At 44.1% G+C, this 27,502-nt stretch overlaps 1 protein-coding gene across 15 annotated transcripts in view; it reads left to right on the top strand.

The window, feature by feature from the left end:
* The first annotated feature begins 8,833 nt into the window (after window positions 1-8,833).
* FUT10 (fucosyltransferase 10) overlaps window positions 8,834-27,502 on the top strand; it is a 115,135-nt gene continuing 96,466 nt past the window's right edge. For 6 of the 15 annotated variants that reach the window (XR_010127166.1, XR_010127165.1, XM_063668616.1 and 3 more), the window contains exons 1-2: window positions 9,155-9,342; window positions 20,870-21,223. Coding sequence is in view for 8 of the 15 variants with exons in the window: in XM_063668616.1 (XP_063524686.1) it covers window positions 21,143-21,223 (81 nt within the window). In the remaining 7 variants the exon portion in view is untranslated. Of the gene's footprint in view, window positions 9,343-10,854; window positions 11,222-20,491; window positions 20,553-20,869; window positions 21,224-27,502 lie in introns of those variants that run through there. The other 9 variants (XR_010127169.1, XR_010127168.1, XM_063668620.1 and 6 more) reach the window with 6 other exon arrangements.

Below are 27,502 nucleotides of genomic sequence, written 5' to 3'. Positions count from 1 at the left end.
GTCTCAAAAAAAAAAAAAAAAAAGAAAATTTAATGCTATTTCAACATTTTCTATAGATACCCGCATTCTTCTCTGTTACCATAGTGCACTATGTATTCCTCACTAGTGTTGTATTATTGTTATTGGTTTATTATCTTTTAGGCCTTGAGCTTTTCTGTTTTTTTGGGGTTTTTTTGTTTTTTGTTTTGAGACAGAGTCTCACTCTGTTGCCCAGGCTGGAGTGTAGAGGTGCGATCTCAGCTCACTGCAACCTCCACCTGCTGGGTTCAAGCGATTCTCTTGCCTCAGGTTCCCAAGCAGCTGGGACTATAGGCGTGTTCCACTATGCCCAGGTAATATTTGCATTTTTAGTAGAGACAGGGTTTCACCATGTTGGCCAGGCTGGTCTCGAACTCTTGACCTCAGGTGATCCACCCGCCTTGGCCTTCCAAAGTGCTGGGATTACAGGTGTGAGCGCCCGAGCCAGGCCAACCTTGAGCTTTTCAAGAATAACGATGATGTCTTTTCATTTCTTTATCCACAATCTCCTTACAGTTCTTGGTACATAGTAAATTCACGATAAATTAGTTGTTAGGTCTCTATTTACTTATTTATTTAGAGACAGGGTCTCCATTGTCTTACCTTCCAGGCCTCTGCCACCTTCAGCCACTCCCACAGCAACTTTTCCCAGAGCTAACCCCGGGCAGAGTCAGGTTTCCTATGAAGTGTATACACACACACACACACACACACACACACACACGAAACCCTGAAGTGTGGAAGGCAGTTTGTTGGAGGATTAAACCTAATAAAGTTGCTCATCTGTAAAGCATGTGTGTTTGCTTGTATACAATCAGAGGAATAAACCATTTAAGGAGAAGAAAAATATACAGTTTTTTGTTGTTGTTTTAGCAGAACCACAGAGCTCCCCAAGAGGAAGAGATGGGGGCTAATGAATTTAGACCCTCTCTCTATAAATCTTGTCAGGCACTGTGGCTCATGCCTGTAATCCCAGCACTTTGGGAGGCTGAGGCAGGTGGACCACCTGAGGTCAGGAGTTTGAGACCAGCCTGGCCAGCATGGCGAAACCCTGTCTCTAGTAAAAGTATTAAAAAAAATAGCTGGACATGGTGCTGGGCACCCGTAATCCCAGCTACTTGGGAGGCTGAGGCAGGAGAATTGCCTGAACCAAGAAGGCGGAGCTTGCAGTGAGCTGAGATTGCGCCACTGCACTCCAGCCTGGGCAACAGAGACTCCATCTCATAAAAAAAAAAAAAAAAAAAAAAAAAAAAAAAAAAAAAAGAACCTCTCTCTGTAAATATAATGACTAGCTGGAAGAAATGGAAGTCATTATCAGAGGTCTAGCATCTCTTTATTTTGTTTTTTCTTTCTTTTTTTTCTTTATTAACTTTCAGGGTTCTTTTGGTCTAGCATCTCTTTATTAATGTGCTTTTTAGGTTGCCAAAATAATAATTGAGCAGCTAGAACTGCAAAGGAGGAAAGGAAAGAAAATTGTTGGAGCTGGATGATCTTGAGTTCAACACAATGATCATAAGTCCTATGGAGAGGAGGGGGAGGAAGAGAAGTTGGTTAATGAGTACAAAAAAAACACTTAGATAGAAGGATAAAGTCTGGTATTTGATAACACAGTAGGGAAATTATAGTTAACAATAATTTATTGCATATTTCAAAATATCTAGAAGAGAAGAATTAGAGTGTTTTCAACACAAAGAAAAGATAAATGTTTGAAGTGATGGATACCTCTATCACCCTAATTTCATCGTTACACATTGTATACATGTATAACACATACCCCCAAAATATATGTAACTATGATATATCAATTTAAAAACACAAATAAATAAAATGTAAACAATAAATTTTTTTTTAGAAGTCCTATGGAGAGGGTCATTTCTGCAGCCTCCTCCTCTCTTGCCAATGAGCTCGATCATTCAGAGTTTTGCACCGGTGGATGAAACATGTTTTAACTGCCTCTCCATGAATATTGCTTAAATGATTCAATATTTGCTTTTGCTCATAAAAAAGGTGCAATAGGGAATATCTGCTTCTATTTGTTTTACATTTGCTTCACATCTTGTTCACAGACGAAGAAATACTGAGATGGAAGGGGATGGAAGATGAGGACTCTCAGATCCTGGGGTAGAGCATATTTGTGATTCTTTGTTCATTAGATGACTGTATGTTTATCACAGAACATAGACCAGGATGTGGAAAAAAGTAAACTAGCATTTTACATACCACATCTTCCCTCCTTTATCTACTTCATCTATCTTTTCATTCCATGTTAGAAGGGAAATATTTGGCCGGGTGCGGTGGCTCATGTCTGTAATCCCAGCACTTTGGGAGGCCGAGGCGGGCAGATCACTTGAGGTCAGGAGTTTGAGGCCAGCCTGGCCAACATGGTGAAACCCCGTGTCTACTAAAAATACAAAAATTGGTCGGGCGTGTTGGTGGGCACCCGTAATCCCAGCTACTTGTGAGGCTGAGACAGGAGAATTGCTTGAACCTGCGAGGCGGAGGTTGCTGTGAGCCGAGATTGCGCCACTGCACTCCAGCCTGGGTGACAGAGCAAGACTCCCATCTAAAAAAAAAAGGGGGGAAATAGGAAAGAGGTGATGAGGAAACAATCTAGAGGAATGACTTTCAAACTTGGTTATGTTCAAACATCAGAAGCAAATTGTGAACTGATTAATAATACAGATTTCATTGATAACATCAGAACTGCTGTGTCAGAAACTCAAGGAGTAGAGCTCCCAGATGATTCACATGTTAGATAGTGCCAGACACATTAGCAGTGCAAGAACTTGTATTTGAGTAGCAATGCTCTGAAACAGTTTGTACCCTCTTAGAAACAGGGGAATGCAAGAACTGAAGCTGCCTATAGAAGGTCACCAGGCTCCCTCTTTACTTGTTTCTTTTCTTTTTCTTTTTTTTTTTTGAGACAGAGTCTTACTCTGTCACCCAGGGTGGAGTGCGGTGGCGCTATCTCAGCTCAATGCAATCTCCATCTCCCTCCTGGTTCAAGTGATTCTCCTGCCTCAGCCTCCCGAGTAGCTGGGACTACAGGCATGCACCACTATGCCTGGGTAATTTTTTAATTTTTTAGTAGAGATGGGTTTTTGCCATGTTGGCCAGGCTGATCTCGAACTCCTGACTTCAAGTGATCCTCCCACCTTGGCCTCCCAGAGTGCTGAGTTTATAGGCGTAAGCCACCGTGCCCAACTGGAGGAGCAGATTTTACAGGTGGTGAGAGTTGAATTTTGGACATGTTACTTTATTTTATTTTTTATTTTTTATTTTTTTCTTGAGAGGGAGTCTCACTTTGTTGCCTAGGCTGGAGTGCCGTGGCGCGATCTTGGCTCACTGCAAGCTCCGCCTCCCGGGCTCACGCCATTCTCCTGCCTCAGCCTCCCGAGTAGCTGGGACTACAGGCGCCCGCCACAACGCCCGGCTAATTTTTATTTGTATTTTTAGTAGAGACAGGGTTTCACTGTCTTAGCCAGGATGGTCTCGATCTCCTGACCTCGTGATCCGCCCGCTTCGGCCTCCCAAAGTGCTGGGATTACAGGCGTGAGCCACTGCGCCCGGCCACTTTATTTTTTTAAAGACAGGATCTTGTTCTGTTTCCCAGGCTGGAGGATGCAATCATAGCTCACCGCAGCCTCAAACTCCTGGGCTCAAGCGATCCTCCTGCCTCAGCCTTCTGAGTAGCTGGGACTACAGGTGGGTAGCACGATGCCCAGTTAATTTTTAAAATTTTCTGTAGAGACAGGGTCTTGCTATGTGGCCCAGGCTGGTCTCAAACTCCTGGGCTCAAACAGTCCTCTGGCCTCAACCTCTGAAAGTGCCAGGATTATAGGCGTAAGCCACCATGCCCAGCCTGAACGCGCTGATTTTCATTTGCTCACTAGACATTCAATTAGAGTTGTTAGTACCCAGCGGTAAGCACACAGCAGTCACTGCTCCATGCAATACTGAAATTCCACCCAGCAAATGTTGTCAGGTCCCTCTCCTCCAGGGGCAGGGAACATTCTATGATTAGAGCCCAGTTTTGCTTTCTAGGAATGGCTCCCTGACACCTTGTTCACCAAAGCTTTTGGATTGATTCTCTGAAGCACCTTTCTTTTCCATTATGCTTTGTGGATTCTTAGGAAGAAATGACTCCTGTTGGCAGCTGAGTGCCCTTCTAAGTCTGTATCTGGCCCACAGAAACTTGGGGCCTCAGAAACCTTTTTTTTTTTTTTTTTTTTTTTTTTTTGAGACAGGGTCTCACTCTGTCACCCAGGCTGGACTGCAGTGGTGCAATCTTGGCTCACTGCAACCTCCGCCTCCCGGGTTCAAGCAATTCTCATGCCTCAGTCTCCCAAGTAGCTGGGATTACGAGTGTGTGCCACCACACCCGGCTAATTTTTGTATTTTTGTAGAGGCGGGGTTTCACCATGTTGGCCAGGCTGGTCTCGAACTCCTGACCTCAAGCAACCCGCCCATTTTGGCCTCCTAAAGTGCTGGGATTACAGGCGTGAGCCACTGTGCCTGGTCAAAACATGTTCGCTATGTAAAACTTTTGAAACTTTGTGAACTTTCTATGTTGAGTCTGATTTCAGTCTACTCCGCTGGTCAAAAGCTATATACATCATTTTTTTTTTTCAGACAAACTTCTTTCCAGACTTAATTGAGATTACTTCGACTGTAACCGGCAGCTAAGAGAAGACATTTTTATGATTCTTACTGGCTCTTTTGTTTAACTGAAAAGATCCATTAGTACCAACTTAACTCTTTTAAAGGTCTTAACAAAAGATCTTCCAGCCTCATCTTGAGGATCTTTTACTGGCTGGGGAGGCTGGAGGTAAGAACAGGATTTTTTTTCCAATCTGCTCAATTTTAATCTCTTGATAGTTCCTCTAAATTCAGTACAGAAGCCCTTTCCCCTTATTTCTCTTATTTCTTTCTGGCCGTCCTTACAATATGCAGCTAAAAGACACCAACTAACACATTTAGCATTCTGCCTGGAAATCATTTTATCAAGGCATACAAATTAAGTATGTTTTATATCTTGTGAGTTGTTACAGGTAATAGTTTTACCAACTATTTTGCTGCTACCTAACATGTCATCATTTTTCCAGTTTGCTATAGCAGTTTTCTTAGCACCTTAAGAAAAGCCTCAAATTTTAAATTCATTTTGGAGTAAAACAGGCTCTTTACTATTTACAAGATTATTTCTGAGTTGCAAAAATTATCTGTCTATGTTTTTCCCTTTATTACCATGTTTTTTCCCTGTATTTCCCCTACTCAATCTTGGCTGCCACAGTCCAACAGAGAGCATGGCACTTCTTTTTTTCTTTTTGCATCTGTAGTGGAAACCTTGGCAGCAGACAGTAAGTGCATCAGGTCTGTCAAACACAAGCATACTTCTTGCTTTTTCAGTGTTGCCCAGCACTTGGTCCCTAAACCAATGCCACATATTTTAGGCTTTTGTTAAACAGCATCCCATTTCTAGATGGCAATTTCTTTTTTTGTTTGTTTTTTGTTTGAGATGGAGTCCTGCTCTGTAGCCAGGCTGAAGTGCAGTGGTGTGATCTTGGCTCATTGCAATCTCCACCTCCTGGGTTCAAGTGATTCTCTTGCCTCAGTCTCCCGAGTAGCTGGGATTACAGGCGCGCACCACCACACCCAGCTAATTTTTGTATTTTTAGTAGAGATGGGGTTTCACCATGTTGGCCAGGATGGTCTCCATCTCCTTACCTCGTGATCTGCTCACCTCAGCCTCCCAAAGTGCTGGGATTACAGGCATGAGTCACTGCATCCAGTCATAGATGCCAATTTCTGTATCAGTTAGCTATTGCTGCATAACACATGCCTCTGAAACTCAGTGGCGTAAACAGTAAGCATTTATTAATGTTTGTGTTTCTGTGAGTCAGGTGGGTAGTCTGCTGACCTGGGCTTGCTCATGTATCTGCAGTCATCTGGTGGACTGGCTCGAGGCTGATTAGTCTAGGATGGCCTCACTCACATATCTTAGAGTTGGGTAGCAATTGACTGGGGCAACAGGGGTGACTGAGCCATTATCCCTCATGGTCCAGAAGGCTATTCTGAAGTTGGTTTCATGGCAGTTGCACAGAGTGGCAAGAAAATAAATGGAAGTATGCAAGGCCACTTAAGGCCTGGACCCAGAAATGGCATCCTGTCACTTCTGCTACATTCTGTGGCCAACACAAGTTACATAGCCAACCTTGAATTTTAATTTTCTTTCTCTTTCTTTCTTTTTTTCTTTCTTTCTCTCTCTCTCTTTCTTTCTTTTTCTTTCTTTCTTTCTTTCCTTCCTTCCTTCCTTCTTTCCTTCCTTTCTTTTTTTTTTTTTTTTGGAGTCTCACTCTGTCACCCAGACTGGAGTGCAGTGGCAGTGATCTCTGCTCACTGCAGCCTCCACATCCCGGGATCAAGTGATTCTCTTGCCTCAGCCTCCCGAGTAGCTGGGATTGTGGGTGCCTGCCATCACACCTGGCTAATTTTTGTATTTTTAGTAGAGTCAGGGTTTCGCCATGTTGATCAGGCTGGTCTCAAACTCCTGACCTCAGGTGATCCACCCACATTGGCCTCCCAAAGTGCTGGAATTACAGGCGTGAGCCACCACACCTGGCCAAGTTTTCTTCTTTGATCTATGTGCTATATAGAAATGTGTTGTTTTTATCTCCATGTATCTGGAGATTTTCTAATTATCGTTCAGTTACTGGTTTCTGGTTTAATTCCTTTGTGGTCTGATAGCGTGCTTTGTATGATGTCCATTCTTTGAAATTTGTTGAGGTGTGTGTGTGGTTTTTTTTTTTTTTTTTTTTTTTAATCGAGTTTCGCTCTTGTTGCCCAGGCTGGAGTGCAATGGCGCTATCTTGGCTCACTGCAACCTCCGCCTCCCAGGTTCAAGTGATTCTCCTGCCTCAGCCTCCTGAGTAGCTGGGATTACAGGCGCCTGCCAGCACGCCTGGCTAACTTTTTTGTATTTTTAGTAGAGACAGGGTTTCTCTATGTTGGTCAGGCTGGTCTCACACTCCCAACCTCAGGTGATCCGCCCTCCTTGGCCTCCCAAAATGCTCAGATTACAGGCGTAAGCGACCGTGCCCTGCCGAGGTGTGTTTTATGGCCCAGTATACATGCCTTTTGATGTTCATATATAGGTATGTGTATTAGGCCTATACCTAGGAATTTCTGGGTCACAACTTGTATATTCAGCTCTAGTAAACATGAATAGACGATTTTCTAAAGTGGCTGTCACAACTGCACCCCCAACAATAGTGCATAATAGTTCTATGTGCTTCATGGCTTTGTCCTTGTGTTGTCAGTTTTAAAACCTGTAGCCATTTTAGTGGATGTGTAGTATATATCATCATCGTGTTCATTTGCATTTCTTTAATGACTGAAAACATTAAGCATCTTTTTCACATACTGCCTGGCTATTTGGATTCCTCTTCGTTGAAGTGCTGTACTTATTGATTGCTTTTCTTTCTTATTGCTTTTAGGAGTTCTTGTTATATTCTAAATTTATTGTTAGATAAAATATATCAAAAATACCTTCTCTCATTCTGTAGATCATTTTTCATTCTTTTTCTTTCTTGAGACGGGATCTAACCCTGTTGCCCAGGCTGGAGTGCAGTGACACAATCCTGACTCACTGCAGCCTTGACCTCCCAGGCTCAAGCAATCCTCCCACCTCAGCCTCCTGAGTAGCAGAAACCACAGGCGTGCACCACCCCACCTGGCTAATTTTTAAAAATTTTTCTTAGAGATGGGGTCTCCCTGTGTTGTCCAGGCTGGTCTCCAACTCCTGGGCTTGAGTGATCTTCCCACCTCAGCCTACCAAAGTGCTGAGATTATAGGTGTGAGCCACTGCACCCATTTCTTATTTTCTTAATGGTGTCTTTTGATGAATAGAGTTTCTTACTTTTAATCATATCTAATTTATCAATCTTTTCTGTGTGTTTGATGTTTTTTAGACATGAACACCATTATTATCAACCTGTTTTTATAGAAAAGTTGAGTTGCTTGGCACTGGAGCTCCACAGGGTTGGGACCAGGGGGAGGCACGCCTGAAACAGCAAATCACTCTCAGGCTTCTGCAGTGCACCCAGGACTGCAGGACACCCAGAGTCAGCGCCTCCTCAGATTTTGAGCCCTAAGTGCCTCATTTGCCTTGCGCTAGACCCAGCCCTCCCAAAGTGCTGAATTACCTCCTTAGGTTTATTACCTCCTAGACTAGGGCACAATAATTTAGAGTTTTTGGATTTGGAACTCAGTAGCTTGAAGTCAATTAGCTTTCCTTTACCAGTGTCTAGTCCGTTTGGGCTACTATCACAACACACCTTAGTTTGGGTAATGCATAAACAACAGAACTCCACTGCTCCCAGTCTGGATGCTGGGAAGTCCAAGATCAACACACTGGCAGATTCCTCATCTGTTAGCGTCTGTGCCTCATACAAGGGACCCTCTGTGTCCTCACATGGCAGAAGCTCTCTCTGGTCTCTTTCATAAAGACACAGTACATTTGTAAATTTATAAAGACTATAAAGGCACGAAATTCACATATGAATTTGGGGCAGGGTACAAACATTCACACCATAGCAACCAGTACAATTTTTTCTTGAATAAATGACTTTGACCTTTTTTAAAAAATTTATTTTATTTGTTTTTGTAGACAGTCTTGCTCTGTTGCCCAGGCTGGAGCGCAGTGGCTTGATCTCGGTTAACTGCAGCCTCTACCTCCTGGACTCAAGAGATCCTCCCACCTCAGCCTCGCAGTAGGTGGGACTACAGGCACGGGCCACCACACTCGGCTAATTTTTGTATTTTTTGTAGCGACAGGGTCCCGCTATGTGGCTCAGGCTGGTATCGAACTCCTGGGCTGAAGCGACCCGCCCGCCTTGGCCTCCCAAAGTGCTGGGATTACAGGTGTGAGCCGCTGCCACGCCTGGCCTCAATAGGTGACTTTGAATGCGCTCCAGTCCTAGTCCAGTTGGAGAAGCAGAAAGTTTCCCGTGTCTTGAAGAAGAGGGCCCCCGCAGCCTTCCCGAGAACTTTCCATAGGGCCGTGGCCTCAGGCGGACTGCGAACCAGGATCATCAGCAGGGGGCGGCCCAGTGTTCTTAGAACCTGGGTCCCACGAGCTTGTGAACAGGGCACGAGTGAAAACCCGGATCCAGGCTGGCTCCGCCGGAACGCGCCCCGAGCTCGCCCCCGCGGCCGCCTCCGCCGCTCCTGATCGGCTCTCCGGGTCTTCCCGGAGCCCAGGCTGGGGCTCTTAGGGAGAAAGGAAGCTGCGCTGCGGTCCGCTGGGCGAACCCTGCTCCGCGCGAGGTGAGTACGAGCGCCGCATCTCATCTGGCCTCTGCGGTCGCTTGGTGGGGGTAAGGGCTTGATGCTGAGACACGGAAAGACGCTTTTCTGATCCCACGGAAGCTGGGACACTACCTCCGGGAGTCACAGCCTAAGGAAACTCCCTCACTGTGCCGAGCAGTGGGTGCGTGTAAGAGACGGAATGGTGTGTGCAAAATAATCCAAGTCTGTTTTGGAGACTTAGTGGCGCATAGGCAGAGCCACTGCCTGAGATTGAAGCCTGATCCACCAGGCGGGAGGCGGATGCCGGGCCGGAGCCTACGCTGGAGCACGCAGGAGGAGGGCGGGGTCCCGGCGCCTCCCCGCCTGCCCCGATCGGCCTCCTCCCCAGGCCCGCGGCCGTCCATTCCAGAACCTGATCTGCCTTTGCGGGGCGTGAATTGCTTTGTTCTCCCCCAGGTCTTCCCAGAGAATCACTTGTTGCAGGAATGTTGTGTTGAAGTCTTAGCAACTGTGACTTTCTAGTTGCAGAGAATACGGTGTATTTAATGGAGAAAATGCCCCAGGAAAGCACCGGCAACCGCAGGCCTGGGTTATCCCATTTGCAAGCCATGTGTTAGGTATTTTGCACCGATTAGTACCCTCACAACAGAGCTCATTTTTTGTAAACTATAGAAATAATCTTGCTGTGATTTTATGACATTTTCTGGGGATCTTTTAATAATTCTTCAAAATAAAGCAAATGTCACACAAAATGACTTTTTCTAACACCACAGCCCCAACAGCCTGCCCCCGTGCTCCCTGCTGCAGCTCCCTGCAGTAATAGTTGGTTAGAGTGTTTTATGCATGAAATGACTTGGATTGTTAATTTAGTTTGTGGAATGCATCCAGCTCTGGCTGGCCACAGTTTTGAATAAGGCAAGTTGGCTTTCAGGACTTTATTCCCTTCGTACATCCTTCTTTCCAATGAGACACCCAGTAAACTCACGACCAATCTGGGGCTTGTTAGTAACGTCACACTACAATTAGGGCAGGGTTTCTCCCTGGTCTACCGTAGTCTCAAATGGAGGCCTTTCTCTCATTGAATAAGCAGCTCAGCTCTTTGAACGCTGAAGTTTCACTGCCTCCAATCTAGCAGCACCATAGTCTCCATTTTAAAACTTTCTTCTGAGTAAGGAGAAGCCAGAGGCGATTGGGTAGCCTCAGGTGATCATTCAGGTCTGTTCCAATTTTGAAATTGCTGTAATAACTCTTGCTCGCTTCCTGCTAGATGGCAGTGTGTAACAGTGAATTAAAAACACGATCTCAATTCTTACTGTGTTGTTATTGCTTGTCTTTTACAATAAGAAAAAAAAGTAAGTTTTCAAGTTTTATCTTACAAACAATATTTTTGAAAAATTCCAAACTATGGTTAAATTCGGGAAGTAAAAAAATATAGTTTGGAAAAACAATGTTATTTATATATGTACAAATGTCGTTCAGTAGGCAGACATTTCCAACCCATATTTAAATGCTTTAAACTTTGGAATGTAGGCCGGCCGGGCGCGGTGGCTCATGCCTGTAATCCCAGAACTTTGAGAGACCGAGGAGGGCGGATCACGAGATCAGGAGTTCGAGACCAGCCTGGCCAATATGGTGAAACCCCGTCTCTACTAAAAATACAAAAATTAGCTGGGCGCATGTGGTGGCGTGTGCGTGTAGTTCCAGCTACTTGGGAGGCTGAGACAGAAGAATCACTTGAACTTGGAAGGAGGAAGTTGCAGTGAGCCAAGATTGTGCCACTGCACTCCAGCCTGGGCAACAGAGCAAGACTCCGTCTCAAAACAAAACAACAACAACAACAACAACAACAAAACAAAAACAAAAAAACCAACTTCGGAATGTAAAGAGTTAATTTCAGGTAGATATTCAATATCTAATTCAATTACCAGCATTCTACAATGAACATTTGTTACAGTGTTTCTGAACATGGGTTTTTGAAAATTTTTTAAAAGTTAAGTTTATCTTAAAATGTCTTTCAGATTTTTTTCTTTGATAATGAAATTAGAGTTTTCAAAAGATTATACAGAATTACCCACAAGGAAAATGAAGATAAAGTAATCCCAAACCTGTTATATACAATTAAAAAAATATATTTCCGGAAATCTTACTTTGTGATGACTCAAGTTGTCTGGATTACTGTCTCTTGATTAATCTTTTATGGAGAGTTTTTACTCCTGGATATAATTTATGGGATGAGAGAGCTTAGTTTTGGGATGGAACCTCAAGATCCTCAGGGATTTGTCTTTAGTCATGTGAAATATTAGCTACATTTTGTCAGTGTTACTGAACCAGCTCCTCGTTCATGATTATATAAATGATAAAAGCAGATCAGGGATTTTATTTGTTTTTTCTAGTCTGCAGTTATTCAATATGTATTAATTTATATTTTTTTCTAGAGATGAAGGATTTTAATTCGGGTATCCTGTAGGGTGGGAAATTGCCACAAAGTAACCTATAAGCCCTACTTGGAGGAAGAATAGTTACTAATAGTTACTAATAACACCTCATAGGAAAAACAAAGATGAAAAAGAATCCCTGCTCTTGAAGAATTGACTTAGTTCTTACTGTGACACATAAACTTAATAGTCTTGTGCTGCCACCCCACTTTTAATTTTTATTTATTTTTGAGACGGGGTCTAGCTCTGCTACCCAGGCTGGAGTGCAGTGGCACGATCACAGCTCACTGCAGCCTTGACCTCCAGGGCTCAAGGGATCCTCCTGCTCAGCCTTCTGGTAGCTGGGACTACTACTGCAGGTGCACACCAGCATGCCCAACTAACTGTTTTTTTTTTTTTTTTTTTTTTTTTTTTTTTTGTGGGGATGGGTTCTTGCTGTGTTGCCTAGGCTGGTCTTGAACTCCTGGGCTCAAGTGATCCACCCACCTCGGCGTCTCAAAGTGCTGAGATTACAGGCATGAGCCACGACACCAAGCTTTCCATTTAAAAAATCTGTGCTTCTTGCCGGGCACCATGGCTCACACCTGTAATCCTAGCACTTTGGGAGGCTGAGGCAGGTGGATCACGAGGTCAGGAGGTCAAGACTATTCTGACCAACATCATGAAACCCTATATCTACTAAAAATACAAAATTAGCTGGGTGTGGTGGTGCACACCTGTAATCCCAGCTACTTGGGAGGCTGAGGCAGGAGAATCGCCTGAACCTGGGAGGTGGAGATTGTGGTGAGCGCCAGTACACTCCAGCCTGGCGACAGAGTGAGACTACATCTCAAAAAAAAAAAAAAAAAAAGTAAAAAATCTGTGTTTCTAATTGAGGCATTGTATCAGTCTGTCTGTTTATCTGGCTCTCTGTCTTTTGGATTTGTTTTTAGTTTCTACATCGAATAGATCCACTGAATACTCATTCTTGTGAGGTTGTATTATTAACACTGCGTAATTTAAGCACTTTAGTATATGTCTGGAATTTAAGGATTGAGGAATGACATTGACTTCATTTCTGCAATAGAAGTGCAGAGGTGTTCTGGCTACACCTTCTCTTTCCCCATTAATCACCAGTCTTGATTCACATGACTGCCAGTGTGCCTTTCTCCCTTACTGTTCTCTGTTGGTCTCTCCTGAAATTTGTGTAGTACGAAGAGGATGACTTTCCCACATAGAAATCTACAATCCAAAGCATGCTTTATATAAAAATAAATGCTCAGCAAAATATGAAGTTCACTGAAAATGAGTGAGGAACACATTAGCACAAATTTTTGTTTTTGTTTTTGTTTTTGTTTTTTTTGAGAGAGTCTTGCTCTGTAGCCCAGGCTGGAGTGCAGTGGCGCGATCTCGGCTCATTGCAAACTCTGCCTCCTGGGTTCATACCATTCTCCTGCCTCAGCCTCCCCAGTAGCTGGGACTATAGGCATGCACCACCACACCCAGCTAATTTTTGTATTTTTAGTAGAGACGGGGTTTTGCCATGTTGGCCAGGCTTGTCTCCAACTCCTGGCCTCAAGAAATCCACCCTCCTTGGCCTCCCAAAATGCTGGGATTACAGGCATGCACTACTGCATCCGGCCTCACATTGATAAATGGCACTTTACTGTGAATACTTTAAATTTGATAATTAGATACATTTCTTCTAAAAACTTTCCATGGTATTACCTCTAGCTTATTAACCCAGTTGACTCCCAATTACCAGAACAGAAATGGGCAAAGGAGTCTTCCCAGAGCTCCCTGTTTTCTAAGCTAACAGTTTTATTTTTATCTGGAGGTCTTTGGGCAGCCATTGAAGGATTTTAATCAGGAGAGATATCCAATCAACACTCTAGGGACATCTCTTTATGGCTGCATGAAGAATGCAAAAGGGTCACCCCTGGGAAGAACACCAGTTGTTGGGCCCTTTGGAGTAATCAGGCAGAAATGAATGAGGAGTATTGAGGTCTAGTTGAAAGGAGGTACTTAAAAGTGCCTGAAGAGTTGTCCAAAGGCCTTTAGGCATCTCCTCAGCCTATCACGTGTCTTTCCCAGGACAGTCACCATTTAAGGGACGTTAGGAGATTTATATGTTATCAAGTGAAAACACCTTGGGAGAGTCAAACCTATTTGATACATTGCACTTTAGTGTGAATGGTTTAAATTTGATAATTAGATACATTTCTTCTAAAAACTCTCCGTGGTATTACCTCTAGCTCATTAACCCAGTTGACTCCCCAATTAGCAGAAATGGGCAAAGGAGTCTTCCCAGAGCTCCCTGCCTTCTGCCTCGCCACTCCTGCAAGTAGGGAGAGATAGGAGGAGGAGAGGCACACGAACTACCAGGTTCTTCTTCTTCTTCTTCTTCTTTTTTTTTTGAGACACAGTCTCATTCTGTCGTCCAGGCTGGAGTACAGTGGTGCAATCTCAGCTCACTGCATCCTCTGCCTCCCAGGTTCAAGGGATTCTCCTGCCTCAGTCTCCCCAGTAGCTGGGATTACAGGTGACTGGCACTACACCTGGCTGATTTTTGCATTTTTAGTAGAGATGAAGTTTCACTGTGTTGTCTAGCCTGGTCTCAAACTCCTGACCTTAGGTGATCCACCCGCCTTGGCCTCCCACAGTGCTGGGATTACAGGCATGAGCCACCGCACCCAGCCTCACAAACTACCAGGTTCCAAAAGCTCAGAGTGTCACCTAAGGTTGGTTTCTCATTTTACAGTCAGACATGCAGGAAAGAAATCATCCCTTGGTTCCATTTCTGAGACTCTTATACCTTCAACTGGCCCTGAATGGCCAAAATTTGAAGCTGGCACCCTCAAGCTGCTAATTACCTGTAAGATATTCAGTCTCTCTTCTGTCCATCTTAATTCAAAATACGGTTGAAAATTTGGAATTATTTTAGGATGAAAGTGTTGCTGGTTTTGATGGCGTAGCTCGTGCAAGAGTATGAGGTAGTCATACTCAGCTCCAAACCCCACTCTGTGCAGCAGATGGTTAACCCTGGTGGTGCACGCCAGCCGTGCAGTGCACTTTAGAAGCTCAGCTCCTAGGGGTAAGAGGATTGGTGAGTGAGAGTCCATTTCAGATGGTACCTGCCATGGTTGTCTGAATATACATATTGTTCTGTCCCAGGAAGGAGTATTCCAGGGCACCCTCTTGCAGAACTCTGAGATTCATCCTGTAGGCAATGATGAGATGAGAGCATTTGTCTTGGAATCTCATAATTTAAGTGCTTCAGTATGTGTCTGGAATTTAAGAATGGCATCGCCTTCAGTTCTGTAATAGAAATGTGCTCTGGCCACACCTTGACTAATCACTAGTGGTTTTTTTTTTTTTTTTTTTTTTTTTTTTTTTTTTTTTGTGAGACTGAGTCTCGCTGTGTCACCCAGGCTGGAGTGCAGTGGCGTGATTTCGGTTCACTGCAAACTCCACCTCCCGGGATCAAGTAATTCTCCTGCCTCAGCCTCCCGAGTAGCTGGGACTACAGGTGCATGCCACCATGCCTGGCTAATTTTTGTGTGTTTTTTTTGAGACAGAGTCTCGCTCTGTAGCCCAGGCTGGAGTGCAGTGGTGCGATCTCAGCTCACTGCAACCTCCGCCTCCTGGGTTCAAGCAGTCCTTCCTGCCTCAGCCTCCCAAGTAGCTGGGATTACAGCAGCCTGCCACCATACCCGGCTAATTTTTGTATTTTTAGTAAAGACAGGGTTTCATCATATTGGTCGGGCTGGTCTCGAACTCCTGACCTCAGGTGATCCACCCACCTCAGCCTCCCAAAGTGCTGGGATTACAGGTGTGAGCCACTGTGCCCGGACTAGTCACCAGTCTTGATTGACATGGCTGCCAGTGTCCCTTTCTCCCTTACTGTTCTCTTTTGGTCTATTCTATTGAATTGGAGCCTGCTGTCCTTCATAGTGCTCTCTGCAAGTCTGTCTGTCCCACCAGTTGGAGGACCGCTGACTTGATGTCAGGCTTCTGGGTAACTAATACCATATACAGTATTAAATTGACTGTTATTGTTATAAATGTACCCTGAGGCCTGGATAATGGTTGCATGCTCTAAGTCAAAATACTACTATCTACCCTGGCTGGGCCCTGCCCTGCCCTGCCCTGCCCTTCTTTTCCCTTCCCTGCCCTGCCCTTCTTTTCTCTCCCCTTCCTTTTTCCCTTCCCTTCCCCTTTCCCTTTCCTTTCTTTCTTTTGTTTTCTTTTTTGAGACAGTGTCTCACTCTGCCACCCAGGCTGGAGTACAGTGGCATAATCATGGCTCAGTGCAGCCTCGAACTCCTGGGCTCAAGTGATTCTCCTGCTTTAGCCTCCCAGGTAGCTGGGACTACAGACATGCACCACCATGTCCAGCTAATTTTTAAATTTAAAAAAAATTTTTTTGTAGAGACAGAGTCTTGCTTTGTTGCCCAGGTTGGTCTTGAACCCCTGGGCTCAAGGGATCTTCCTGCCTCAGCCCCCCAGAGCCACTGCACCTGGCTGGCTCTGTTCTTTAGTGGTAGTTATTTAACCATAGGTTGGCCCCTGAGACCTACTACACTTCTGGCTTTGGGAAGATAGCCTAGGTTGAGATTCTTTAAATATAAGGGAATTCATAATCTTAAATTCTTCTGTCATAGTTCATAAAGCTATGCGAAGGTCCCAAAAAGGTCCTATGATAGACCTGAGCTATGCAGTAGCTGTAAAAATATCCCAAACTCTGTCCTCAAATTGTATCTTTTGTTTTCCTTTATTCCTGATTCTTTTTGTACTTTTCACAAGCTGTCACTACGTTCCTTCATTTGTTTGCTTTCCACACATCTTTGAGTCGAGTGAGCTGATATCTAGACTCACTTCTGTCTTTAAAAAATATGATCTTGTGGCCAGGTGTGGTGGCTCACACCTGTAATCCTAGCACTTTGGGAGGCCGAGGCAGGTGGATCATTTGAGGTGTTCAAGATAATTCAGCAGTTCGAGACCAGCCTGGCCAACATGGTGAAACCCTGTCTCTACTACAAATAGAAAAATTAGCTGTGTGTGGTGGCACGCACTTGTAGTCCCAGCTACTTGGGAGGATGAGGCAGGAGAATCACTTGAACCCGGGAGGTGGAGGTTGCAGTGAGCTGAGATCACACCACTGCACTCCAGCCTGGGCAACAGAGCGAGACCCTGTCTCAAAACAACAACAAAAGCAGCAACAACAACAACAATAACAACTCTCTCTCTCTCTATATATATATGTATATGTGTGTGTGTATGAATATGTGTGAGTGTGTGTGTATATATGTGTGTATATATATATATATATATGATCTTGGGCAAATCTCTTAAAACTTGAGGAGGTTCAGCTTCCTTGGGAACTGGGAATAATAATACCTACCTTGCCTATTTTTCAAAGTGGTTATAAATAAGATTGAGTAGAGTGATATATCTAAACATTTTTTGAAAACAATATAGGTTTATTCCCATTTAAGTAGGTGATATTATTTTACTACTGTAAATGTAATCTGGGTTACATTAATGATAACTGTAATAAATTGTTTCTGCACATTAAATAAAAATTTGGTAATCTTTATGTTATGCAAGGGAAAGAAATAGTGCTAGTTAACATTTATTATTTACTATGAAGAAGCTGAGGCTTAGAAAGATTCAGTAACTTGTCTAAATTTATATTAAGTGATAGAACCAGGATTGGGACCCAAAGTGCTAGCTCCATATTGTATGTAGTTAATAGCTACAAGCATCTACTAAGTAGGAGCAAAGGTACTTTACAGGTTCTTATAGATTTTTATTCCTTTTTTCTCTGATATACCAGCTGACAACTGTACTACATATGTTTTCTGTGGTTTAGGCAGGTAACCTGTGAGTGTTGGTATTGTCTGGTGGTAATTTTACAGTATTTCTTTTTTTAAAATTATTTTTTATTTTTTGAGACCAGGCCTGGCTCTGTCACCTAAGCTAAGTGCAGTGGCGCAATCACTGCTCACTGCAGCCTCAATCTCCTGGGCTGAAGCAATCCTCCTGCCTCAGCCTCCCAAGTAGCTAGGACTACAGACACTCACCACCATGCCTGGCTAATTTATTTTTTGTAGAGATGGGGGTCTTACTGTGTTGCCTAGGCTGGTCCTCCCACCATGGCCTCCTAAGCTGTTGGGATTACCTGCATGAGCCGCTGTGTGCAGCCAAGGAATTTTATAGTATTAATGCTAAAATATATAAAGGAATGTGTGCACTTCAGATCATAATACTTGTCAAAGTTAGAGTCTTGGGCAAGTTACTTTACTTCATTCAGATTCAGTTGTCTTATATTTGAAAATGAGAGTGGAGTTGTTGGGAGGATTGAATGAGCGCCTGCCTGTGTGCTAAGTACTTAGGAAAGGCCTTGCCCATGATAGGTTACTCAACAAATATTAGCAATCTCCTTTTCTTTGGCAAAGTGAGCATTTTTCCTTTTAACCTTCCAGTTGATGGGGTAGCAATCTATTTTATATGCTTCATTTTCCACCTAAAGGGATAATAAATTCGAATAATATTTAAATATAAGGATAACAAACATTTATTGGATATTTATTATGTGTCAGGGTCTGAAATAAGTGTTTTACCAATCATAGCTCATAAAATTCTCACAACTCTGATTAGGCCTCATGAGGATCTACTTTTGGAAAGTGAGTTACGGAGAGGTGAGGTTAAGCCAGCTGGGGAATTGGGATTTGAATCCTGGCAGGCAGACTTGAGACCTTCTCTTAGTCACTGGGTTTTGGGAATTTCATGGATGAAAGAAGAAAAATGCACTTTTGGTGATTTCTGAGTCCAAGTGTTACTTTGTGATTGAAGGAAAAAAAAAATCCTGGATTTAAAAGTAAGGCTGGGCACGGTGGCTCACACCTGTAATCCCAGCACTTTGGGAGGCCAAGGCAGGAGGATCACTTGAGCCCACGAGTCCAAGACCAGCCTGGACAATATGGTGAGACCTCGTCTCTACAAACAAACAAACAAACAAAAATTAGCTGGGTGTGGTGGCACATGCCATTAGTCCCAGCTACTCGGGAGGCTGAGGTGGGAGGATTGCTTGAGCCTGGGAGTTGGAGGCTACAGTGAGCCATGATCGCACTACTGCACTTCAGCCTGGTTGACAGAGCAAGACCCTGTCTCAAAAGAAAAGTAAATCAAGGTAAACTCATGAGAGGGGAGCCCACCTTTTTTTTTTTTTTTTTGAGACGGAGTCTGGCTTTGTCGCCCAGTGCAGTGGCACGATTTCGGCTCACTGCAACCTCCGCCTCCCAGGTTCAAGTGATTCTCTGGCCTCAGCCTCCCGAGTAGCTGGGATTACAGGCGCCTGCCACCGCGCCCAGCTAATTTTTGTATTTTTAGTAGAGACGGGGTTTCACCATCTTGGCTAGGCTGGTCTTCAACTCCTCACCTTAAGTGATCCACCCGCTTCGGCCTCCCAAAGTGCTGGGATTACAGGTGTGAGCCACTGCGCCCGCCTGGGAGCACACCTTTAAGACTACAGTTTTTAACTAGGATTCTATATTATTTTTATAGGTCTAATTGTATCTAATTATATCTTTAACTCTGTATGCCAGGGGCATGATGTAGGTCTGACTTAGACTCAGATCTGTGAAGTACTGTGCAGCAGCACTGCCCTTCCTCTAGAAAGTTGACCCTTCCTCCACTCGGAGCTCCACAGTGCCATTTGCCCAGGACATTGAAGTTCATAGACTATCACAGGGATAAAGGGCATTCTATGGGGGCATTTTTTTTTTTTTTTTACCTTTTCTTTTTTTTTGAGGTAGGATCTTGCTCTGTTGCCTACACTAGAGTGCAGTGGTGCAATCACGGCTTACTGCAGCCTTGACCTCCTGGGCTCAAACAATCCTCCCACTTCAGCCTCCTGAGTAGCTGGGACTATAGATGCACACCCCCATGCCCAGCTAATTTGTAAAATTTTCTGTGCAGACAGGGTTTCACTATGTTGCCCAGGCTGGTGTCAAACTCCTGGGCACAAGCCATCCTCCTGCCTTGGCCTCCCAGAGTACTGTGATTAAAGGTATGAGCCACTGTACCTGGCCCTCATTTAGTTCATTTTTACAACTTTTTTGAAAAGATCATTCATTTCAGATAGATGAAAATTTTATTTGGAAACTTCCAAAGAATAATATTGCTCCAGCAGCCCACTGCTTTATTCATTTGCTGTAAAAGACAAATAAATCATATTCAGAATTCCTTATGCTGTGGCAAAAGTTGGTTTCCTTAGTGGGCATTGGGGGCCACGTGATCATTATCCATTTTTGATTAAAGCCTGAATCTTTTATTTTCTTCCCAAATTTTATGGGAGTGGGTGGATAGTCCTGGTAACTTTTATTCCATTTCTAAACTCCTTTGAAGCTTAGATAGAAGAGAATGACTCCATATAAAAATCTTGGAATTCAGTCTTCTGATGGCAGAGAGCGTTAAATGGAAGCAGAATTTTAGATTTGGGATCTGGTTGTAGATTTGTCACTCTCCCCTGATGGGCTATGTGGCCATGAGTAAGTCAATTCACCACTCTGGTTCCCTTCCCCTCCCCTCCCTTCCCTTCTCCCCTCCCCTGCCCTCCACTCCCTCCCCTCCTCTCTCCCCTGCTTCCCTCCCTTCTCCCCTCCCCTCCCTTCTCCCCTCCCCTCCCCTTCCCTCCCCTCCCCTCCCCTTCCTTTCTTTTCCTTTCCTTTCTCTGTTACCCAGGCTACTCACTGCAACCTCCACCTCCCAGGTTCAAGTGATTCTCCTGCTGCAGCCTCCTGAGTAGCTGTGAGTACGGGTGCATGCCACCATGCCTGACTAATTTTGGTATTTTTAGTAGAGACAGGGTTTTGCCATGTTGGCCAGACTGGTCTCAAACTCCTGACCTCAAATGATCTACCTGCCTTGGCCTCCCAAAGTGCTGGGATTACAGGAGTGAGCCATCACGCCCAGCCTTGATTTCCTTACTTATGAGTGAGGTACTAGGACTACATGATCTCAATGCTTCCTTTTAGTTTAAAATGTCTGTTTTTTCATGATCACCCTCCTGCAAGACTACATTTATTGAATCTGCGCTATGGCTAAAAGGTGATCTTTTGTTGCAGAATTTTTTTGATGCCTTCTTATTTGGAGAAATCTCCAGCTGCTCTGATGATAGCCTAAGAAGACTGCATGCTGCTTCCTCTCGATGCCAAGCCAGGCCCTCTCACAACTTCGGATCTCAGTCCTTCATGGAGACCTGGTCCCAGCAGGAATGGCAGTGCAGGAAATTGGCGCCCAGATGGTTCTTCCATGTGAAGTTGTCTCGGGCTCTGGGCTGACAAGAGAACACCTGGTAACCAGGTTAGCCCTCTGTCAGCCACCCAGGGCAGGGCAGCATGGTACAGATTCAGAGGAGGAAGCTTTTGGCATCTTGCCTGTGCATCACAGCTACCGTCTTTCTGCTTGTCACACTCCAGGTACCAAGAATGTGGGTTGTGTAGTGTTGATAGCTGGGCCTTTGCCATGTCCCCCCACCCCGTATTTTCTCAAAACTCCAATTATTTCACTTTTTGTTGAATCAGGGGTGTTCAGGATCAGAGTTTTGTTTTTTCTTTCTTTCTTTCTTTTTTAAGACACAGTACCACTCTGTTGCCCGAGCTGGAGTGCAGTGGCGTGATCTCTGCTCACTGCAACCTCTGCCTCCCGGGTTCAAGCAATTCTTGTGCCTCAACCTCCCGAGTAGTTGGGATTACAGGTGCCCGCTACCACGCCCAGCTAAATTTTTTGTATTATTAATAGAGATGTGGTTTCACCATGTTGGCCGTGCTGGTCTCGAACTCCAGATCTCAAGTGATCTGCCTGCCTTGGCCTTCCAAAGTGCTAGGATTACAAGCAGGAGCCACTGTGCCCAGCCAGGATCAGAGGTTTTCTACTGGGAGGAAAATACCTCCCAGCATTCCTCCCAGTAAAAAACCTCTGGCAGGGAGACCCTTCCATTCACCCCCTGCCCCACTTTTTTAAACAGGTGAAACTGAGGTTTAGTGAATGGACGTGTCAGGCAGAAACAAAGTCATTGAGATACAAGGTGAGTTTGAGATTCTCGTAGGCTCCTGGTTATAGAGAAACAGAAAGTAAAGCTCAGCCTGTCTTCCTCGGTCAAAATTGGATGGCTTCCTCAGAATCTCCTACTGTTATCACTTTTGAAAGACTGCATTCTTGGAGAAGCAAGGACTATTCTGAGAACAATATAGTCTGTATCTTGTAGTAAGTATAGAACACAGACATCTACATTATAAGTAAATCTTGACATGTGCTTCTAGACCAAGGACTGTGTATGGATGAATGAACTGAAACGTGTGCTTAGTTTTCCTACCTGTAATCCCTTAGTCAGTTATTCTGAACTTCATTCACGGATTTCTATTTATTTATTTATTATTTTTTGAGACAGGATCTCATTTTGTCTCCCAGGCTGGAGAGCAGTGGCGCAGTCTCAGCTCACTGCAGCCTCCACCTCCCTGGGCTCATGTAATCCCACCTCACCATCTCCAGTAGCTGGGACCACAGGCATGTGCCACGGTGCCTGGCTAATTTTTTTTTTTTTTTTTTTTTTTTTTTGAGGTGGAGTCTCACTTTGTCACCCAGGCTGGAGTGCAGTGGTGTGATCTTGGCTCACTACTACCTCTGCCTCCCAGGTTCAAGCGATTTCCTGCCTCAGCCTCCCAAGTAGCTGGGATTACAGGCTTCCGCCACCTAGCTAATTTTGCATTTTTTAGTAGAAATGAGGTTTCACCATGTTGGCCAGGCTGGTCTTGAACTCCTGACCTCAAGTGATCCTCCCGCCTCGGCCTCCCAAAGTGCTGGGATTATAGGCGTGAGCCACCGCACCTGGCCTAATTTTGGTATTTTTTTGTAGAGACGGGGTTTTATCACATTGACCAGGCTGGTCTTGAACTCCTGGGCTCAAACAGTCTGCACACCTTGGCCTCACAAAATGCTGGGATTACAGGTGTGAGCCACCATTCCCAGCCCCTTCACTGATTTCAAATTGAAATAAAAATTGGGCAGTGATAGTAACAGTATAGATATCAGCTCAGATAGAATTTGCAACCATTCAGGTACCAGCCATCCATTTCAAAATCCACAGAACTTTTTTTTTTTTTTTGAGACAGTTTCACTCTTGTCACCCAGGCTGGAGTGCAGTGGCATGATCTCGGCTCACTGCAACCTCTACCTCCCAGGCTCAAAAAAATCCTCCCAACGCAGCCTCCTGAGTAGCTGAGACTATAGGTGTGTACTACCACACGTGGCTAAGTTTTCTATTTTTTTGTAGAGATGGGGTTTCACCATGTTGCTCAGGCTGGTCTTGAACTCCTGAGCTCAAGCGATCTGCCTACCTGGCTTCTCAAAGCACTGAGATTGCAGGTGTGAGCCACTGCGCCTGGCTTCCACAGGACTTTTTTTTTTGAGATGGAGTTTTGCTTTTGTTGCCCATGCTGGAGTGCAATGGCGTGATCTCGGCTCACTGAAACCACCACCTCCTGGGTTCAAGCAATTCTCCTGCCTCAGCCTCCTGAGTAGCTGGGATTATAGGTGCCTGCCACCACGCCTGGCTAATTTTTGTATTTTTAGTAGAGACGGGGTTTTGCCATGTTGGCCAGGCTGGTCTCGAACTCTTGACCTCAGGTGATCCACCTGCCTTGTTCTCCCAAAGTGCTGGGATTACAGGCATGAGCCACCACGCCTGGCTCTCCACACAACATTTAAAGGTTATTTGTGGATGTGAGTAGTTGCACTTGTGGGACTGGTAGAAGCTAAGGTGTTCTCTGGGCTTTTTCACTCTGCGGGATCTCCCTTCTGCGTAGGATTGAATGAGATAATGCTTATAAAAGCACTTTGGCAGACAATATGGTGCTGTATTTCTACTGCTGCCTTCTGCCAGATTGGGATTCTGGTGAGAGGCAACATGTGCCTCTTTCCTTGTTTGTGCTGGAGGTATCTAGGACCTGCTGCACAGAAGGCCTGACATTTTCAGCTTTCTGCTGCTTTCTGTGGGAAGTTTTTTTTTTTTTGTTTTTTGAGACTGAGTCTTGCTCAGTTGCCAGGCTGGAGTGCAGTGGTGCAATCTTGGCTCACTGCAACCTCCGCCTCCTGGGTTCAAGCAATTCTCCTGCCTCAGCCTCCTGAGTAGCTGGGGTTACAGGTACCTGCCACCACGCCTGGCTAATTTTTTGTATTTTTAGTAGAGATGGGGTTTCACCATGTTGGCCAGGGTGGTCTCGAACTCCTGACCTCAAGTGATTCACCCGCCTTGGCCTCCCAAAGTATTGGGATTACAGGCGTGAGCCACCGTGCCTGGCCTCCATTCCTGTTTTTAGGCAAATGTAATACTTTGCCACATGAGTAGGGTAAAGATAGGATAAATAGGAAAAAATCATGCCATGGATCCTTCGTTAGTTTGCTAGCGCTGCTGTAACAAAATACTGCAGATGAAGTCGCTTGCTTCCACAACCAAAATTAATTTTTTTTTTACAGTTCGGGAGACTGGGAAGTCCAAGATCAAGGTGTCAGCAGGGTTCTTTCTTCTGTGGCCTCTCTCCTTGGTTTATAGATGGCTGTTTTCTCCCTGTATCTTTACACTGCCTTCTCTCTGTAATTGTGTGTGTCAAAATTTCCCCTTTTTATAAGGACACCAGTCCTACTGGATTAGGGCCCACCCATTTTAACTCAGTTACCTCTTTGAAGACGCTGTCTCCAAATATAGTCACGTTTTAAGGTACTGGGAGTAAGGACTTCAACATATGAATTTTTTTGTGGTATACAATTTAGCCCATAGCAGATTCTATAACATAAATTATTTAATTAATATTAATCTAAACATGAAAATATTATAGTTACCTACACTTAAGCTAAAACATAGTTCTCTGGAGGAAAACTTAGACATTGTTTTCCATTCACATTTAACTATATTTTGTATAAACTGTCTGTAAATTCTTTGGGTATATATGTATATTTATTTTTTGATTTTACTTTTTAGTTGCATAAATAGTTTAGGAATGTATTTTGGAGTATTTTAAAGCAAATCCAGGACATAATAACATTTCACTTGAATATATGTTAATATGATTCTCTCACTTTGGAGCTGGGAACTTTGAAAAATATAATGTAACCATATTGCTACTATCACACCCAGCAAAATTAACAATTACTGAATATTCTCTGTATGATAGGCCATGTTAAATTTTTCCCAGTTGTCTCAAAATAAAAAGAATTTTCATAATGAGTTGGGTTTTTTTTTTGAGACGGAGTCTTCCTCTGTTGCCCAGGCTGGAGTGCAGTGGCATGTTCTTGGCTCACTGCAACCCTCCACCTCCTGGGTTCAAGTGATCCTCCTGCCTCATCCTCCCAAGTAGCTGAGATTACAGGTGTGTGCCACCAAGCCCAGCTAATTTTTGTATTTTTAGGAGAGACGGGGCATGCCACCATGCCCAGCTAATTTTTTGTATTTTTAGAAGAGATGAGGTTTCACTATATTAGCCAGGCTGGTCTCGAACTCTTGACCTCAGGTGATCCACCCACCTGGGCCTCCTAAAATGCTGGGAGTACAGGTGTGAGCCACCATGTCTGGCCTGAGTTGGTTTTAATTTGGGATAAACAAACCTATACATTGCATTTTGTTGGTGAGTCTCAAGTTTTATGTTTTTGTTTTTTTCACTCTTAAAAGGTTTGGCCAGGCACAGTGGCGCAGGCCTGTAATCCCAGCACTTTAGGAGGCCAAGGTGGGTGGATCACGAGGCCAAAAGATCGAGACCATCCTGGCCAACATGGTGAAACCCCGTCTCTACTAAAAATACAAAAAAATTATCTGGGCGTGGTGGTGCATGCCTGTAGTCCCAGCTACTTGGGAGGCTGAGGCAGGAGAATCACTTGAACCTGGGAGGTGGAGGTTGCAGTGAGCCGAGATTGTACCACTGCACTCCAGCCTGGTGACAGAGCGAGACTCTGTCTCAAAAAAAAAAAAAAAAGAAAAAAGAAAAAAAAAAAAAGGCTTTTCTGCCCCACCTTTTATTCCATGTCATGGACTTGTTAAAACTGGGTCATTTATCCTTTTAACTTTTCTAGAGTGTGGGATTGGCTGATTATGGTTTTATTTAATGCATTCCTTTATTCTGCCATATTTCCTACAATCTGGTAGTGATATCCGAAGGTAATGTCTTTTAAAAAGCTGTTTGGGCCAATGTGATGAAACCCTGTCTCTACTAAGAATACAAAAAAATTAGCGGGGCGTGGTGGCCCGCATTTGTAATCCCAGCTACTCTGGAGGCTGAGGCAGGAGAATCATTTGAACCCAAGAAGAGGAGCCTGCAGTAGGCTGAGATTGCACCATTGCACTCTAGCCTGGGTGACAGAGAGAGACTCTGTCTCAAAAAAAAAAAAAAAAAGTTGTATGGCAGAAGAAGAATCTCTCCTTAAAAGCATCCCTATTATTTGTAAATGAATTTATAACTCACATAGTAGATACTGATCTGAAATGTGGAATAAATTTTACCTTTGGAGTTGTATCCTATGGCTTTCTAAAAGCCTTTCTTTTAAGTGACTGGTTGTACATTTGGGAAGAGGGTCAGATGAAAAGATAGTTTGTGGCTACAAGTCATCTCCCGTGGATCAAACTACTGGGGAGAGCCACATTGCTCCATCATAAAAATGCTGAGAGAGCTATTGGCAACAGGCAGACTTTAGTTTTCAGAGATGGCTCTGCTGCTCTAGTGTTGACTTTGGCATCTCAGGTGATCCATGACTTTTTAAAGCCAATATAATTTCTTACTTCTTCTGGAGTGCTACTTGGCTTTCACTCAGTGGTTTTTTTTTTTGGCCTTGGATACCGTTGAGAATCTAATGAAAGTCACGGGCCCTCCCCAGACTCCATGCAATGCATCAATGATCAGTGGCCTTTATCTAACACCAGGAGCAGCGAGCACATAAAAGAGGTAACACTCTTGGCTGCTAAAAGCAGGACCCGAGGGCTGCACAGGGAATGGCCTCCATGGCCGACTGGTGGAGCAGTTAACACATAGAAATGTAAATGTGCCTTACTTTAACTGCTTTAACACTGTATTTGTTTCATAATCTGACTACTAAACTTTCAGTTACATATGGAGCAGATCAACACTTTCTCCAGCATATTTCTATAATTAGTGCCATATCAATTATATTAATATCAAATCTTGTTTTTTTGTCGAGATGGAGTCTCCCTTTTTTGCTCAGGCTGCAGTACAGTGGTGCAGTCATACCGCACTGCAGCCTTGAACTCCTGGACTCAAGCAATCCTCTGGTCTCAGCCTCCTGAGTAGCTGGGACTATAGGTGTATGCCACTGTGCTCAGCACAATACCAAATCTTAAAATTTGATGAAAAGGCAGCACTTCTGGAGTTTCTGCTACACTCACCCTGCCCTCCAGATGACTGTTACTGACGTCCAAGCTGTCCAGTGACCCAGACTTAGACTATCCTGGAATAAATTTAAAAATGTGGTTCTAAGTGGGAGTGAGTGGAAGCCCAGTATTCATGGTCTACTATGTTGGTAACATAGACTCTAGGGAATTTTGACATTAGGTATTGTTTCACCATCTCAATGCTATAGTGAGTATTATTAGAAACATAAAACACATGTTATGACTACTTTAATTGTAATAAAAAACCAGTTGGTAATTTATAACTCATTTTCCCTAGAGTGCATTCTCTAGTAGTAGTCAGGTAATT

The sequence above is a fragment of the Pongo pygmaeus genome, chromosome 7 (assembly GCF_028885625.2).
Source record: "Pongo pygmaeus isolate AG05252 chromosome 7, NHGRI_mPonPyg2-v2.0_pri, whole genome shotgun sequence".
Lineage (NCBI taxonomy): Eukaryota > Metazoa > Chordata > Mammalia > Primates > Hominidae > Pongo > Pongo pygmaeus.
This window is presented reverse-complemented; position numbering and strand designations above follow the sequence as displayed.